This window comes from Eptatretus burgeri, chromosome 8 (assembly GCF_056783735.1).
Source record: "Eptatretus burgeri isolate ZD-2024b chromosome 8, Ebu_testis_v1, whole genome shotgun sequence".
Taxonomy (NCBI): Eukaryota; Metazoa; Chordata; class Myxini; order Myxiniformes; family Myxinidae; genus Eptatretus; species Eptatretus burgeri.
Genome location: NC_140968.1, coordinates 26352942 through 26370693, shown reverse-complemented (window position 1 = coordinate 26370693; position 17752 = coordinate 26352942). Strand labels below are relative to the sequence as shown.

At 43.8% G+C, this 17752-nt stretch overlaps 2 protein-coding genes across 6 annotated transcripts in view; one reads left to right on the top strand and one right to left on the bottom strand.

Moving 5' to 3' along the window:
- Nucleotides 1-5436, top strand: part of GAN (gigaxonin) — a 113130-nt gene extending 107694 nt beyond the window's left edge. For all 3 annotated transcript variants that reach the window (XR_015060775.1, XM_085891255.1, XM_085891254.1), the window contains exon 11: nt 150-5436. Coding sequence is in view for 2 of the 3 variants with exons in the window: in XM_085891255.1 (XP_085747381.1) it covers nt 150-328 (179 nt within the window). In the remaining variant the exon portion in view is untranslated. The remainder of the gene's footprint in view (nt 1-149) is intronic.
- LOC147021372 (tyrosine-protein phosphatase non-receptor type 1-like) overlaps nt 5359-17752 on the bottom strand; it is a 39813-nt gene continuing 27419 nt past the window's right edge. For 2 of the 3 annotated variants that reach the window (XR_015060777.1, XR_015060776.1), the window contains 4 exons: nt 14209-14333; nt 13200-13294; nt 7572-7649; nt 5359-5738 (listed from right to left, as the gene is read on the bottom strand). Coding sequence is in view for 1 of the 3 variants with exons in the window: in XM_085891256.1 (XP_085747382.1) it covers nt 5726-5738; nt 7572-7649; nt 14209-14333 (216 nt within the window). In the remaining 2 variants the exon portion in view is untranslated. The remainder of the gene's footprint in view (nt 5739-7571; nt 7650-13199; nt 13295-14208; nt 14334-17752) is intronic. The other variant, XM_085891256.1, reaches the window with a different exon arrangement.

Here is a 17752-nt window from a genome sequence, read left to right as displayed (position 1 = left end):
GATTGATTCATCTACATTTAATTGCTTTAGTTTTCCAGGCTTAGTCCTCGCTATTCTTCAAAAGATTATTTTAATGAAGTTAAAATCTTATTATTTCAGAACACTCCTTCCCATACCCTCATTTATTTATTTATTGATATTTTCAACAGGTACTCAGTACGACTTCATCCGCGAATATCGCCGGAGCAGCTGCACGTGGCACCACACCAAGCCGTTGCTCCCGTCAGACCCACGTCGTTCAGGCTGTGCTTCGTTACGCATTGCCAACTGCCGTCTCTTCCGTTTGCAAATGGAGCAAGGCCTCTTCCACTTCCGCATTAATCACTGACTTCTTTTATCCTCTTTTTTTCCCCCTTATTTACTTAATTATTTCAGGCTATTTTTGACAAACCTCATTTTCTCATGCTTCCTCCTATTATTACTTTGCCATGTGCTCCACCTTCACGCAAACTTTTATTCTCCATCTTCCTTTCCTGGTTTATCCTCTGTTGATCATTTTTACTCTCTTTATATGCAACCAGACTCCAGAGCATATCATCATTGGCATCTCTTGATTGCTAACCTCTCAATTTCCACCACCTTTTCCTTTTGCATCGCATCCTCCCTCCTTTCCACCTTCCACCGAGCACATTCTCTTCCATTTTTCAATATTTTTTCATTCTTCCTCTGTCTGCAACCCAGGGTGTGTTCCATTACCAATCAACTTGTTGAGCGCTCGCCAAGTGGCTCACTTGATTTGAAGCACTCGAGCAAGAACTTCAAGAAAGCGGTTGTTAAGGAACGGCTGGCTTGGCAAGCGATAGCAAGCTGATTGGTAATGAAACACACCCCCGTTGTCCCCATTTTCTCCAACCTCCTCTCCTTCACATCCTCATCATTACTCCGTCACATTTATTTTTGTCTTTTTCACTGCATTTTAAACGATATCTCTTTATGGGCCATCTACATATTGTGTATGCAAAAGTAGAATAATGCTTGTCCACTTCTTCCCCATACTTGTACAATTTTGCTGATGCAATCCGTTGCAATATGACAAGTCTTTAAGGCAGTGTAACATGAAATTCGGTTTTATTTTTCCATCCTGTGGTTAGACTTTAATTTTCTAAGAAACCTTTTATCGAAGCTAAGGTAGACATTGATCATCACTGCCTGAAAAAGAGCCATCTCTGATCCGTTAAGCTCATATAACATCACAGCTGAGGTTAATGGTTACCCTTCATAGCTTAAGATGGCCATCCACATGTGACATGTGAATTTGTTTAAAGTGTGGCAGCCACAGCTCACAAACCAACCACACGGATATCAAGCAGTGTAATGCGGCATCGAGGGATGTTAAAGAAGAGTGGACCACTTGCTACCTGCAATCTAGGCAGGATTTTGTGATTTATTCAGGGTGCGAGTGATAACTCGCCTCGTCGTTGTGAGAGACCGTGGGGTCTTTAACATCCACAAACTAATGCCAGCAGACGGGGTGATCGGTTCAACACCCCTCCAAAAGATGGCATACTCGTTGATGCAACACCCTCCCTGTGAAGCACTAAACCGACCGTTTTGAGCTGGGCTGCACATATTATTGACAATGGAACCCGGATTATACGGTTCCAAGGCGAGTGCACCGACTCTGTACCGGCCTTTCGGACAAAGTTGCCACCGATTTTGTCACAATTTCAAGCAGAATTGAGTTGAAGTTTTTCCTCGTAATCTTGGAGCCTTAATTAAAGGCATGCTTTTATTACAGGCGATATTAAAATCAGCAATAAGTACAAGAAAGGTAAATACACCCTCGGATTTACCTGGTAGGAGAAATGGAGGGGACCATCTCTTGATTACATAAATATGGTAAAATATTTGTTTTCCTCTTCCATTTGCTCCATCGCTGCCCCCTTCCTTTATTACTACTCCCAAACGTTATTGCTCTCCCCAAACCTCATACTCTCGTATCTTGATTGTTTAACAGGTGTCTCCCGAGTAAAATCACAATGAGACCCGGTATCACTCGGAAGCGTATCAACAGACTATAGGTAGAAAGAGTGAAAGGTTTAAAATTAAAATCCCTTATTAGATTTTGAGAGTGTATGATCACGTGCAGCGTGGAGCAAACCATGATGCTTCTTTTCCCCAGTATTAGAATCCAGTCATTTCCACTGTCTATGCAAACTCCATTTGCTGTAAATTGCATTCTTCTTCTTCGGATATCCACTTAATGTGGTGACCTGATGAGATTGTTCTCGCGTTCATCCACTTAAATTGCGTTAACTTGTATAGAAATGTCATGCTTGTTATGTAATTTTAAACATATCGCTGACTTTATTTCTTACTGGGTCAGTCCCCTCAAAGAACTTCCCTTTACCATGTTAAAATAATTCATATTAACTAAAATTGGATGTAAATTTTATGAATATGCTACTCAGTCCCCCTCCTACCCCCCCCCCCCATAAGGGGAACATTGGAAGGAACATTCCTTCCAATGTTCCGAATTAACACCATGAATAAGTGGAAGTCCAAATTACTTCACCTGCATACATAATATGTGTATGGTCCCTAACATTAGCAAAGTGCATTCCATGCTGCTATTTCCATGCCATGAACATTTCCCACACGGTCTAAAGGGCTCCAAAATTATCAACGACCTCTAACCTCTAACTGGGACCCCAAACTCGAGGCCCAAGGACCCATAGACTAGTCACTGGACGGGGAAGGCAGCGTGGACGCAGGATTAGACTCGACGACTCTTCCACCTGTCAAAGCTCGTGTAGCAACCTTTCTGAACTACCCAAGATTGTTTTATTCACTCTTTCAAATGTAGCCATTTTGCTTTTCACTGCAGCAGTCGTTTTGAATGTTTTTATTTCCCCCCCTTCTCTTCTAAACGTTTGGTGCAGAACTCTCCTTACAAGTAGCGCTTCACTCGTGGAAGAAGATTAAAATAGGGAAGTCTTTTTATTTTAACATTTCGTATTTTGCTTCAATGCTAAGGTGTGTTTCACGCTACTGGTGCAGTTCTTGGACATGATTATGGGCAAACAGGGACTTGCATTTTGAAACGGTACAATATGCAAGTGTTTATAGATAGTTCTTTGTACAAGGAGGGTAACTTTTGAGGAAATGCAAGGAGATCATTTTGAGATAAGTGAATGCTTTATAATTGTTCTTCCAGCCTGTGACTGCCTCTTTGATGGATTGGTCGTGCAGTTAACATTGAGTTTTCTAACAATCTTTGGTGGTTCTCAGCCAGGAATCAAGTGGGTGATTGAGCCGTGAGCACAAGATGTAGTGTTACCTTAGAAAATTGATATGAACATCACCGTCAAAGCTCACCATCGTTGTTTGAGTTATTGGAACGGGGTTTGAGGGGGGCGGGGGATGAGTTTGGGGAAATTTGGAGGAGGGTTGGGTGGAGGGAAGCACATGGTACAACAAACCTCCATCACCTCAAGCCATTCAAGGAATGGTTACATTTCTTAAGGAGAAATTTCAAGGATTCGATATTTTGCACCTCATTCTCGATGTCATGTTTTGCTACCTTTTGATCATGATGAGAGGTCACAAATATAAGTAAAGGAATGGAGTTCATAGTTTTGTTAGTACAGTATTTTGCATATAGTTGAATTTGGAGCAATGAAGTCTGAAGGATTATCTTTGGGCTGGAAAAATAAACCACACACACACACACACACACACACACACACACGTCTGCAAAGTTAAAGTGGAGGTATGTTCAGGAAGGAGAGGGTGTTTTTGAATGTTAAAGTTGTTTGTACAGGCTAATTTCTCCATGGCAGACAGAACTCAATTATCTTAACTAAATAAACCGGTCGCACAAGATAAGAGTCCTCGCCATTTGCTTTCTTTGTGGCACGATTACGTGGCAGAGGATTGCAAGTTGATGTAAGCACCTTGATAGTGCTTGCTTCCTTAGCATAGGTTTGGTGTAATCAGCTTTTTGCCGTTTTTTAACATCAACATGATTATACTTTGTTGCAGAATTGGCAGGATAGTTCCAAAGGTAGTGTTCTCACCTCCAAACTGTTTTGTCTGGGTTTCATTTTTGTTCAAATAGGATGAGACTACAAAATATTGGGGTGGTTTACAGTTGGGGGGTGTTGAATAACTACAACATAGTTTATTAGATGATTATCTGAAAGCACTAAGGCTTCTTCAAAGATCCGAATGCATTACGTGGTCAACACTGCCTGCAGACTGGCCTGCACAAGTTACCACCAATTTGCTATCCCAGCAATGAACGTGAAATTGAATACGCATTAATGGAGGGTGAGGGAGGATGTTTTCACACACACACTGATTGTGATGGCTTGGTTGGTTTGTCATGATTAAAGTATGGATATCAAATTGGATGATATGGTATCTTGCCAAATTGACTCAACGGTTTTGCACTCAAGATTAAATATATATACATAATCGAGACCCAGTCACGTCTCTCACCCATAATGGAAGGGAACAACCAATCAGCTCTCACCTAATCAATTATCCCAAGGTGGCTGGAATCTTATCGTAAAACGTCTGCAGGTGTAGTGGAACCCAGGTTGGGTTTGAAACGCCAAAGGGCCTACTTTATGAAGCTTTTCTTGGTTGCTTGAGGCAGCTTTCTTTGGCAAGAAGAGCAGGGAGGGTTAATTATATACTGTATATAAATATAACAACTTGCACTATTTTTGTCTTTTTCCTTTTGTGCTGCAAATAAAGCTGTGCTGTACTTCCACTATGTACAGCCATGTCATTCTCTTCCCTTCATCATTATACCCCATAACATATTGACCATTTAATCTTCCTCACCTGCAGTGCACACTGGGATACAACTTGGTACACCTGTTATGCAAAAAGAGCAAAAGGATCTATTCATTAACTTGTATAGTTAATTTGTCCATCAAATTAATTGAATAATTGGTCATCAGTACTACTGTCTCTACATATGTATTTCTGCACTTTGTGGTGATTAATCTCTGAGTTTTAATCAACATACTTGGTATGGTGAAGAGAAGACACCGATCCTTGCTCGTTTTATCCATTTGATTTGAGCCACTCAGGTATCTTACCTCTCGCCATATCTTTGTTGTTACTTTATTAATATTGTCGATGTGGATGTTCTTTACCTGCCTTTGGACAAACACCTGGACTTGTGCAAAGGGAAAGTGATGATCAGTTTGACACAAACTCGTCAATAAGCATGTCTGATAGAATTGGTCAAAAAGCCAGAGGACCTTGAGGATGTGCACCCCCATGGAATCACTTTTCATGGTGTGCAGGTTCCATCTGTACACAACCAGTGGAAGGAAATGCTTCAGCTTGTAGGTAATATAATGGCTTGTGTGTGGTGGGGAGGGGGCATTTGAATCAAAGTTATAAAACCAGTCCTTTTATTTTGGAGGTGAAATAAAAGATTGCACCAAAATAAACTTGAAATAAATCTTGAACAACTTGTCATTGTTTTGTTATCTACATTCAGGTGGCTGTTACCTCAAGTTGGTGCACAGGTAACAATTTTCCAAATCTAATGTTCACTGAACACGAATGTGAGATCACATTGGTTTGTGGTGCTTCCACAAAGGTATGGTGGTGATGGGTTTTTTGCCAGTTTGCCTTAGGCCCGCAGGTGATCGAGGAGTCTGTAGAAATGCAGGTTCATCCTCTTTTCCACGTTCGTTATCCCTTGAAAACCCAAACACCTCTCTTGATACCGCTGAGGTACGAACGATGGAGCCGTGAGTCAACGTTTGGTTCTGTTCAGTTGCCATGGGGTAGAAAGAAAAAGAAAGTTGGTTATTTACTTACTTTTTCAATAAAACATGTTTTGTAATGTCATCAAAGTATACATTTTGCTCCACTTTTCATTTTTGCTCCATTGTAATGTGATCATTGGAACATGTATTAGGAATTTGGAGTGGGGGGCTCTGAAAAAGTGCTCATGCTCAATTACACTGGCCAACTAGTCATTTTCATCAGATAGAATAGGGGGCTTGATAGCGCTTGGGATATCGATTCAAAATCTGTTTTTGGTTTTCCTCGAGCACATCTAGTTTTCATGATGACACCGATCAAATTTGAAAGGTTATTGCCTTACAAGGCAATAACCTTTCAAATTAAAAACTAGAAGGGCACTCTGATGTCGTGATGCCTCCGCCCACATCATGACATCATTATACATACTTGTACCAAGTTTGATTTAAATCCCTGAACCCAGATTCAAAATATTAAATAATTGTGGCTGTCAGACCATGCATCCCATCAGGTTGAAATTTAAAACGTGTTTTCCCATGACTACTAGATCACAATTGTGGCGTTTCACGTTGGTTGATGAAGCGGTTCAAGAGAATTTTAAGATTTTTGTTTGATCCAATATGGCTGCCAGACCATGTGACCTATTAATTATTCATGAACACCCTGGTATCCCCAAACTTTGGGGAATATGTGGGTGAAGTTTCCCCTCGATTTGTCAAGCCGTTCTGGAGGAGATATTTAAAGAGTTATTCTTAATAAAATCATAGCTGCCAAACCATGTGACTTATGATGTCAAAGGCAGAGAACTTTTTGTTCCTCATTAATAAGCGATCATAACTGTAAAGTTTTGTCTCGATCTGTTCAGCCGTTTGAGAATTTTTTCTGGCTTTTATGTTTAAAAAACAATTGCTGCTGAACCACGTGATTGATATAACACCCCCCCCCCTCCCAATACAATTTAGCCCGAAATGACTCTCAAAAAATTTCATACTGATCGGATAAATCGTTCGACGTATGCAATTATGACGTCCTATCAAAGCCACCAATGACATTTTAAAAAATCAGACTTGTTTCCCATGGGGAGTACTTGACATGTGCCAAGTTTTTCCATGGAGAGGTTTCAGAGATACAGATGTCCAATGTTTTTCACTTTATGCAACATGGCTGCCACACATTCTAAACATTCTACATGCGTAGTCGCACCTATGGTGAAGATTTCGTGTCAATTGGATAAGTAGTTGCAGAGAAAATTAGCACGGACGGGCGTACGTATGGACAACCCGAAAACATCATGCCTCCGGGGACTTCGTCAGTGGAGGCATAAAGAACTAGACGTGCGAGAGGAAAACCAAAAACAGATTTGGAATCTCCGTGCAAAACTGGTCCCAAAAAGTTTGATTACATCTTTGATGAGAGAAAAAAGTTAAAATTTGTCGACCAGTGTTATCAGCCGCACCTCATTGTCTCACAGAGCGCTAAACATACTCTTATCAACCTTTAGCTGAAAATCCTCTTTTTTAAAAAAACTTGGAAAACCTTTTTTAACAGCAACAGCTAAGTTCAACCATTGATATGCCACTCAATCCTATTCGTGCTTGGTTCAGCATTTTGCGATTTGCCTCTACTTGGTTCTTGGCATATTAAAATTTTATTTGGAAGAGTATTCGACTCGTGGCTCGTTTCCAGCCACTCGATTAAAATCCAAAGTATGTAAAACGCATTCAATGCAAATTCACTTTCTCAATGATGTTTCAGGCCTGCTGGATCACTTTCCTATTACAAAGGTCCTTTTGATGAAAAGGGAAGTGTGCACAAAACAGAATCAATCTTTATACCGCTTCAGTGGTGGGAATCCATGCTCTTGCTTGCTTGAGTGCCTGTCCCTCTGCCAAGAATCTTCTTTCTTGTGATCTCTATAAAAGTAAAGATGATGGAAAATGTACAGAAACTGGAAAGGTAGCTGGAACAGCAGTTACAGACACTGATTGTAAAACACAAGTAAAATACGTGCACTTGGTGTATTGATAATTGTAAAATTAATTTCCTATTTTCATTACAATTGATATCAACATTTCATTTTAACATGCAAGTGACACTGAGTCAGAGGAATTTGCATTGAACAGTACATGCACCTGTTTGAATGGGTAAGATGCAGGCCTTATAGCTTTCTGCAACTGCTTTCAAATCCAGTCGAAGGCATCAAGGATTTTAATTACAAGATTTGGAAACGTGAGCTAGTGCAAAGAGAATTTCCACATTACATCATTGATGGTTGGTTCACTTATAGCACTTCAGGGATGGAGTAATTTACTGGCCTCACTTGATCTAGTTTGTGTGTGGTCGACTCGATGCCTTTAGGACAACTTGTGCTCACAAAGCATAATACATGTAAAAAGGCGTTGCTGCCCAAACTCCCTTGAACTGAACCAAAACATGCAAGAGTGATTCGGTAATTATTTGCCAGCCATGACCCTATTCATTTTCCAGAATGTCCGTTTCCATGGATGAGAACCAGTCTGCACAGGTCACCACTCATTTGTCCGGTACTGTGGGTACGGGGAATAATTTGGCATTCAGCCATCAGAACCCTCCGAAGGGTAGCGTAAAGACAAAGTGGAGGACTTGTGCAGTCTGTTTATTGAGAACAGTAATAGTTCAGTCTGTTTATAAAGAAGAAGAGTAATCATGCAGTTTGTTCATAAAGAAAGTGTGAGATGCATCATATATGAACACTGAGTCCATGCACTGTTTTTTCTTTACAGGTTGAGTGTCATGGAAGAGCAAGTTAGAACTGACAGTGGGACAAACATCAAAGAAATGGACAAAGAGGAAAAAAAAGTAGTGGAAAGTAAAACTCGGAAGTAAAACGATTGGATTAGGAAAGGTTAATGAGGGTAATAAATATCAAGGGTCAAAATTGGGGGTGACGACACATGGTGGTGCACTGCTTGAATGATAGTGAAAACGATATCTGCGATCACAAAGCGAATGCTGAGGGAAAGCCCCCCCCCCCCCCAGTGCCCGCAATCCAATGATGGCAATATTCTTTATGGACCACCATATGACCTTGACCTTCAATATTTCGGGCAAGAGTGTAAATAAAGAAAATGTGTCCCCATCTACAATCGATACACAAAAAGTCCATCATGAAAATCGGAGGAAAATTATCCAAAAAACCAGGTCAAGGACACGAATCACAAACTGTATGAAGTGCACAACTTCAATGCAGGTACACTATTTTATGATGCAAGACCTTGGAAGGCCAAGCGGTCTGAGATTCCGCATTGGTAAAATTGAGCGATGACAAAAAACACCTTTTTTTCACACTGCAATTATAACTTGACCTCAAACTCAGAGGGGTATGATGTAAATCAAGTGTAAATGTGCTTTGCACTGGGCTATCTAGAGAGGGAAATTTTGTTCCCATCGGACAAACCTTGATGAAGTTATCGTTAAAATGTTAAATTGTCTACAATTGGGTCATGACCGTAAAATTAATAATCATGTCAAAACAATTGTCAACATACTTTAATTCCCATTATTAGGGGTGGATCCAGGATTGTAGGTGGGGGAGTGGGTAGGTGCAAATATTTACTTGAATAATCCTGATAACTAATGGTTCCACTTGAATATAGTGACAACTGATCAGGTCAGGTATGGGAGCATGCGTCAGAGCAGCGCGTCGCTGTGTCCAATTTCCGCTGGTACTCCAGGGGCCTCCATCTGGCCATCCCCCAGGCAGATGCCTGGCCCATTCCCATCTCCTTAAGATGTTGATCAACCTGCTGCAACCACGAGGCATGTGGTCGGCCCATTGGCCTCCACCACTCATGAGGTTCCCTCGCTGAGAGAACCTGGTGAGCAGGATCAACATTAGGAAAAAGCAGGATCAACGTCAGCCGCAGCTGATGCTCACGGACTATGCAGGTAACAAATCTCATTTGCGCCGCTCTCAGCAACCGCTCGTTGGACACAAAGTCTGACCAGCGAAGCCAAGGATTCTCCAAAGAGACCTGGTACCAAAGGAATTAAGTCTCTCTCAGATCCCTGGTCAGCTAGTCCAAGTCTCACATCTGTAGAGAAAGACTGGAAGCATCAAGGACCTGAAGACTCAGACTTTCATCCTCCTGCACAGGTGCCGACTGCACCACACCCCATGATCCAGTCAATCCATGACTCCCCAGGCCCGACTCAGACGTATATTGACCTCTGGCTCACAGCCAGCAGAGACATAAATATCACTGGCAAGGAAAGTGAATCTCTCCATGAACTCAACATCCACACCACAAACAGGCACAGACAGGACAGCAGTATCCAAGATGTCATTGAAATCCTGGATCTTAGTTTTGACCGGAGAAACCCATAATCCCAGCGGCTCCAACTCCTCATTCAGCACCTCGAGGGCCCCCAAAAGGATATCCAGAGTCTCCGTAAAGATTACTGCATCATCTGCGAAATCAAGGTCCGAGATCTTGACATTCCCAAACAATGCACCGCAGAGTGATCTCATCAACATCCTCCCCAGAACCCAGTTCGTACAAGCGCTGAAAAGTGTGGGGGCAAGTACACACCCCTGACAAACTCCAGTAACAACTGGAAATAAGTCAGATATGGTATCACCACATCTCACACTACTCTCAGTACCAGAGTAGAGTTCAGACATCAGATCGATCAGTTTTGGTGGAACCCCACGAAGACCAAGAATCCTCCAGAGGACGTCCCAAATCACTGAATCAAACGCTTTGCAGAGATCAACATAGGCTGCAAGCAGCCCCTGCTGAAACTCTCGTCTGCGTTCGGTGAGGACACGAAGGGCAAGGATACGGTCAATCGTTGACCTCTTTGGTGTAAAGCCTGACTGCTCTGGACGCTGGTGCTCAAGCAGATGGTGGCGAACCCTATCAATAATTATACTCGCAAAGACGTTGCCGGTACTGAGAACAGTGCCACCCCTTGGTAGTTGTTGCAGTCGTGGTGATCACCCTTCCCTTTCCAGAGAGGAACAACAAGGCCCCTTTTCCAGTTAGTTGGGATGATACCAGTGTTCCAGACATAGCACAGAACTGCATGCAACGACACGAGTACAGCATTTCCACCAGCTTTGAGAAATTCAGCATGGATGCCACAGATCCCAGGAGCTTTACCCTATTTCAACTGGTTCACCACAGCTGTGTTTCCACAAATGAAGGTGGAGCACAGTTGATGGGAGGGTCAGCAATGGAGATAGTTATACCCCTGACATCCAACTCAACAGCTGGTGGATCAGACTGGTACAGCCACTTAAAGTTACAGGCCCAGTGGGCCTTCACTTCGGACACCTCTATCAAGAGCCTATCACCTTCCGCTCTAACTGCAGTACACCAAGGAATGGGCTTGGAGGAACGCAATGCGTGAATTCCCCTGTAAGCAGGACGAGAATCACTTGACCACAGGATGGGGTGATGCTCTTCCCCTTCACAGATTCCTTGCGCGTTGGCCTCCTTGTCCACCCTCAGCGCACGTTTAGTTTTACGCCTCAGCTCCCTGAACATCTCAGCTCTGCCATTAAGCATGGCCCTGCGACTCTGGTCAATGGTATTCAGTGTCCCTTGAGAGACAAAATTCTTCTTTGCCCTACGGTGAGTTCCAAGACATTCTCCGGCAACATCAAGGATGATGGTCTCGAAGGTATTCCACAACTCTTCAGGATTCCCCAAAGCACCCAAACCCCCTAAATCCCCACTCAGCCTGTTGAGAAACTCCTCAGATACCCTCTCATCTTTGAGCTTGCCAACATCCAGCCTAGGCTGGGATGGTACCATTCTCCTGGATTTAAGCTGCAACTTCAGAGTTGCTACCACAAGCCTGTGATCGGTATTGAGGAACTGAGCAATCTGGTAGACCCTGCAGGTCTGGATCATCCTCCAGCAACCATCAATGAGCACATGCTCAATCTCCTTTGCCACACCGCCAGCGTTGAAATACCAAGTCCAGCGATGAGCTTGTGGGTGCTGAAACAATGAACCAGCCACCATAAGTCCACGACTTCTTGCAAAGTCAAGGAACTTAGTGCTATTCAGGTTCACGGTTCGAGACCCATGGGGACCAACACATGTCTCATTACCATCCCTATCAGTTCCAGTCGATGCATTGAAATCCCCCAAGACTAGAAGAGTATCTCGCCTGGGGCACGAATTAACCACAGACTCGAGCGTGGCATAGAATGCAACCTTCATGGTGATATCACTCGCCTCTGTCGGAGCATATACAGAGACCAGGGAAATGACACCTTCGTCTCATGCACTCGTTGACCTGTTACCTCAATTATCATTGGAGTCAGCTCATTGGACACAGCTGCAGCAACTCCTTGGGTATCGTAACCATCAGAGCGATAAGACCAATAGTAGGTGTAACCACCCGCCATGATCTTGCCACTGTCCAGTCTCAGAACTTCAGAGAGTGCTGCAATACCGATGTTCAAACGCTTGACCTCACATGATAACAAACAGGTGATCATCTTCTCTTTGGTATAGGACATTCCAGGCACCCACTCAAAGGATCGCCTCAGGTTAACCCAGGAGACCGCCATCTGGTGGACAACACCTCAGCACCCCCCCGACACACGCTACCGCAATCTTACCCGGGAAAGGTTATTCTGTGGTTTTCCTGCTATCATCAGAGTGGGGGTACTAAAGGCTTTGCTCCAATCCTGTCATCCAGTGAGCTGCCCTGCGGAGGGCAGCTGCACAGGAGGTACTCCCACGGAGTGGGTTTTCAATTCCCTTTCCGGTTTTCTTGTGTTTTGCAGAGTGAAGGCTTTTACGGTGGCCGTAGTACAAATCCTGCCACCAACCACCTAAAAAAAGTAACCCAACTGCAGGAGGACATCTGCAGACACAGTTGGGCACTAGATAGGGATGGTTGTTGGCTCACAAGGAGCTCCTCCACCCTTTGACAGGTTTTGTTTTTAATCCTGCTGGGTGTCCATGTCATACACTTCCTCACCAAGAAACTTGGTGGGGGAGACAGTTTAGTCAACGACAACCTGACCATAAAACAGGTTAGTGCAGGCTTACATGATACCTGTAGCAAGTCACAGATCTGATCTGACAATACTCACTCACTCACTCACTCACTGATATTGAAGTTTGGTGCCTTCCGGGTGACATAGAAGGCTGAAATTTTGCATGCCGATGGACATAAAGCCAGTCCACGGGGGGTGGGGTGGGGGGGGGGGTTAGGATCATTGGACAAAATCCATGATTCAAAATAAAAACAAATGAAAAAATGCAGGTGAGTAACCCGAGACAATGGGGAAGCACAGTAATTTTGTGTGACGACAGACATCGAAGCTGATACACCAGGAAAAATCACAGATCCGTCGGAAAGCACCCATAAATACAAGGAAATGAAAATAAATGATTGAAAAATCAAATGCAGGTGAGCGACCTGAGACAATGGGGAAACACGGTTCGTTTGCTTACACAATGTGTAAGCACACCCCGCTGGTATATCGATGTGCAGCTGCTGTCTGTCGATCAGAGGGATTGGGTTACTGCACAACACAATGTGGAGTCGTCTGCAAAAAAGGAGGAGTGTTTTCCAAAACATATAGAATGAGTGAGGTCATATAGAATCGATGAAGAACAAGATTGGGCCCAAAACATTGCCTTGGGGAACTGCAGCTTCCACTTGGAGAGGGGAGGAGAGGGTTCCATTGATGGCAACATGTTGACTGCATGAGTGGAGGAAGTCAGAAATCCAGGAATGAAGGTGTCCTTCAATGCCACAGGTAGAAGGCTTGGTAAGCAAAGCAGGATGCCAGATTGTATCAAATATCCAAGATGTGTCTTAGAATATGGTTTGAGATTCAGGGCCTTTAAGCATTGCTGGAAGAGGAGCAGAAGCACGTCCAGAGTTTATTGATTAGGATGGACATCAGAAGCAATGATGGATTCCATGACTTCAATTGTAATTGGAAGTAAGCTCATTGGTCTGTAGTTGATCGGATCTGTTTTTACACCCTAGTGGATGGGAGTGAAGTTTGCTGATTTCCAATGGGAGGTAGCCAAAGGAGGATGACTGAATAATGATTCAGGGGGAGCAAGAACGGCAGAGCAGGATTTGAGAACATTGCCACGGATACCATCTGGGTCCGTCGTCGAAGCAGGGTCAAGGTGGGACAGAACTTTGTCTGCCTTCTCGCGTGAAAAGAACAGGGTCCAATAGACAGTGGGTACATCGGGGAAATTAAGGGTTGGGTACATGAGATTTGGAGGCAAAGACAGAGTTTAGACATTTGCAGTAAATGCTGATACACAATGCCTCACTCTCCGTGCTTAACAAAGTTATAATTACATGTTATTGCACTCACACTATTCCCCAAATTGCCACACTGTGGTTCTTGAACTTGTGTTATGGCAATTAAACATCGATATTGATATCAAACGATCTTTTATTTGATTCATGGCCCCAATAACATTCCAATCTCACCGTTCTCCCTGACAGTCTGCATCCAGTTCTGAAACATAGTCTTCGTGTATCTGTGGCTGTCGGTGGTCACCATTGGAAACAGCAGCAACAGCAGAAAAGTTGTTCAAAATATTTTCCACCCTCATCTATAAGAAACAATAATCATTGTATTGTTTACAATAACAAGGACCATCAGTCTGTGTTATCTGAAAAATATGCAGTTTCTTATGATTATCAGTCTGATTTTTTTTTTTTTCAACAAAAACGTAACATTTTATCTAGTTAGTGCATGAGTGTGTGTATATATGTCAAATTGAACCCCTTAACTTGAAGCAGCAGGGCACAAATCGAGTCCCATCATAGCGCTTGTTACAAGACCTGCCAGTAACAAGTGTTGTCTACCACACGAGCACATTGTCTCTGCCCTGCTGATCACCAGTTCGGAGGTTTGCGGCCAGGATTATTAAAATCAACCAAAGAATCAACCATAAATTATGCCAACACATCACCTCAAAATTAGGAGGCATCGGTATGACTCGCAAGCCTTTACCGACTGAGATTTAAAGCCTATGGTCAGAAATCGGCGAAAGTGGAGATGTCGATCTCGATTTCGCCCTTGTTGTGGGCTCATCAGGCCAACATGCTGTTGATCATTTATTCATGTCCATAATTAGGCTCATTAATAAACCAAATTGAACCCCTTAATTTGACGAGGCAGCAGGGCACAAATCCAGTCCCATCACAGCGCTTGCTGCATGACCTGCTGGCAACAAGTGCGACCTGCCACACGAGCACATTGTCTCTGCCCTGCTGATCACCAGTCAAGGGGTCTGCAGCCAGGAATATTAAAATCAACTAAAAGAGCATAATGTATAAACGACGAATGTGGTCATCATTGGTTAGATATTTATCGGTATGTCGTCTTGATGAGGGCAAATAAGCCCGAAATCTGGATAGGTGGCTCCGTTTGATGTTTAACTGATGTTGACCATGTAATCTTTGTCTGTTTGACAGAGTCGCCGGGCTGAGGTCTCTGGGTTGGAGGTGACGCTTTGGTGTGAAACTATGTCCAATGGAGATCGGGGGGGGGCGTGGGGGCGGGGGAGTGCTCGTCACACTCCACATGTTTCGATTTACCCTCCGATCACATCACGTGCCTTCTGGTTGAATGGTTGCATTGGTAGGAATCATCTGGGTGGCAGATGGACGGTTTTTCTTTGCAGATTATGCGGTTTTACCGTGGAAAGCATAATCAGCGGCGATGCTCACCATAAGTCTGGAGGTGTGTCTGATGTATGTGTACATACATCATCATCACACCATTTCGAAGCCTTTTTCCCTGAGCAGGGGTCAGCTTTTTGCAGGCTCCAATCATGGTACCCTTTCTTGTGGCAATGTTTTTATGGCCGGATGCCCTTCCTGACGCCAACCCTTAAGTCGCCTTTGACACACAGGGATAATTACCAGTATACTGGTGCTCATTTTGCCGACCTCGGAAGGATGACAGGCTGAGTAAACCCCCCTGATGTGAATTCAGTGGCCAGCAGGGCTCGAACTCAGGACGCCGAGGATCCCAAGCCACCACCCGAACCTTGAATCCAACACCAGGCATTATATGTACATAAATACATATCGGAATTAACTCCCATGATCTTCTAGCCAAAGTAAGCTGCATAAAGCAACCAAGACAAGGTAGGCCCTTTGTTGTTTGTCAAATCCTACTCAGGTTCCTCCACAACTGCAGTAGTACATACATGAGAATCTTAATGCTACACACCCCCCTCAGCCACTTGACCGGTTTCATCATTTGTTGGCGAATCATCAGCGACAGCACAGACAGAAACGTGCACCACCAAAGCTCCCAAGCATGTAACACATGCAATGCCAATAGCAGTTATCTATCTATAATTCCAGCAGTGTGTGTGTGTGTGTGTGTGTGTGTGTGTGTGTGTGTGTGTGTGTGTGTGTGTGTGTGTGTGTGTGTGTGTGTGTGTGTGTGTGTGTGTGACCGCTGTTTCTCGACAACCACTGGTCCGATCTAATTGAAACTTGCCAGGTATATTGCTGGGGACCTGAGTATGTGCCTTTTCAAGGTTTGATATTAATCGCACAAGTGGTTCCCAAGTTTTGGCGATTTATTTACCAAACCAATGACAGGACAAGTTGCTGCGTCGGCGTGGCCAATGGGGAAAGGGCTCGTTCCCCATTACAGGTTACAACGTATGGACTTCCGGATAGTGATGACTTACTGTATTCTAATAATTTCTCGATTTCTTATGCGCATTTATAGATAAACACAATGCCCCAATTCAGTCGTCGTTTACGAGAGCGAAGGAACGGCCTGTGTGGTTGTTTGAAAGTTTTTTTGTTTGTTTTTTTTGCACGTACAGCCACACACGTACGAGCACGCGAGAGCGAAGGAACGGCCGGTGTGGTTGTTGTTTCTGGCACGCGGTTTGAAAGTTTTTTTTTTGAGCGAAGGAACGGCCTGTGTGGTTGTTGTTTCTGGCATGGTTTGAAATTGTTTTTTTTTTGCACATACGGCCACGCACGTATGGGCATGCGAGAGCGAAGGAACGGCCTGTGTGGTTGTTGTTTCTGGTGCACGGTTTGAAAGTTTTATTTATTTATTTTTTTTGCACATACGGCCACGCACGTACGGGCACGTGAGAGCGAAGGAACGGCCTGTGTGGTTGTTGTTTCTGGCGCGCGGTTTAAAAGGTTTTTTTTTTGCACGTACGGCCACGCATGTACAGGCATGCGAGAGTGAAGGAACGGCCTGTGTGGTTGTTGTTTCTGGCACGCGATTTGAAAGTTTTTTTTGTTTTTTTTTGCACATATGGCTACGCACGTACGGGCACGCGAGAGTGAAGGAACGGCCTGTGTGGTTGTTGTTTCTGGTGCACGGTTTGAAAGTTTTATTTATTTATTTATTTTTGCACATACGGCCATGCACGTACGGGCACGCGAGAGTGAAGGAACGGCCTGTGTGGTTGTTGTTTCTGGTGCACGGTTTGAAAGTTTTATTTATTTATTTTTTTTGCACATACGGCCACGCACGTACGGGCACGTGAGAGCGAAGGAACGGCCTGTGTGGTTGTTGTTTCTGGCGCGCGGTTTAAAAGGTTTTTTTTTGCACGTACGGCCACGCATGTACGGGCATGCGAGAGTGAAGGAACGGCCTGTGTGGTTGTTGTTTCTGGCACGTGATTTGAAAGTTTTTTTTGTTTTTTTTTTGCACATATGGCTACGCACGTACGGGCACGCGAGAGTGAAGCAACGGCCTGTGTGGTTGTTGTTTCTGGTGCACGGTTTGAAAGTTTTTTTTTTTAGTTTTTTTTGCACATACGGCCATGCGAGAGTGAAGGAACGGCCTGTGTGGTTGTTGTTTCTGGTGCACGGTTTGAAAGTTTTATTTATTTATTTATTTTGCACATACGGCCACGCACGTACGGGCACGTGAGAGCGAAGGAACGGCCTGTGTGGTTGTTGTTTCTGGCGCGCGGTTTAAAAGGTTTTTTTTTTGCACGTACGGCCACGCATGTACAGGCATGCGAGAGTGAAG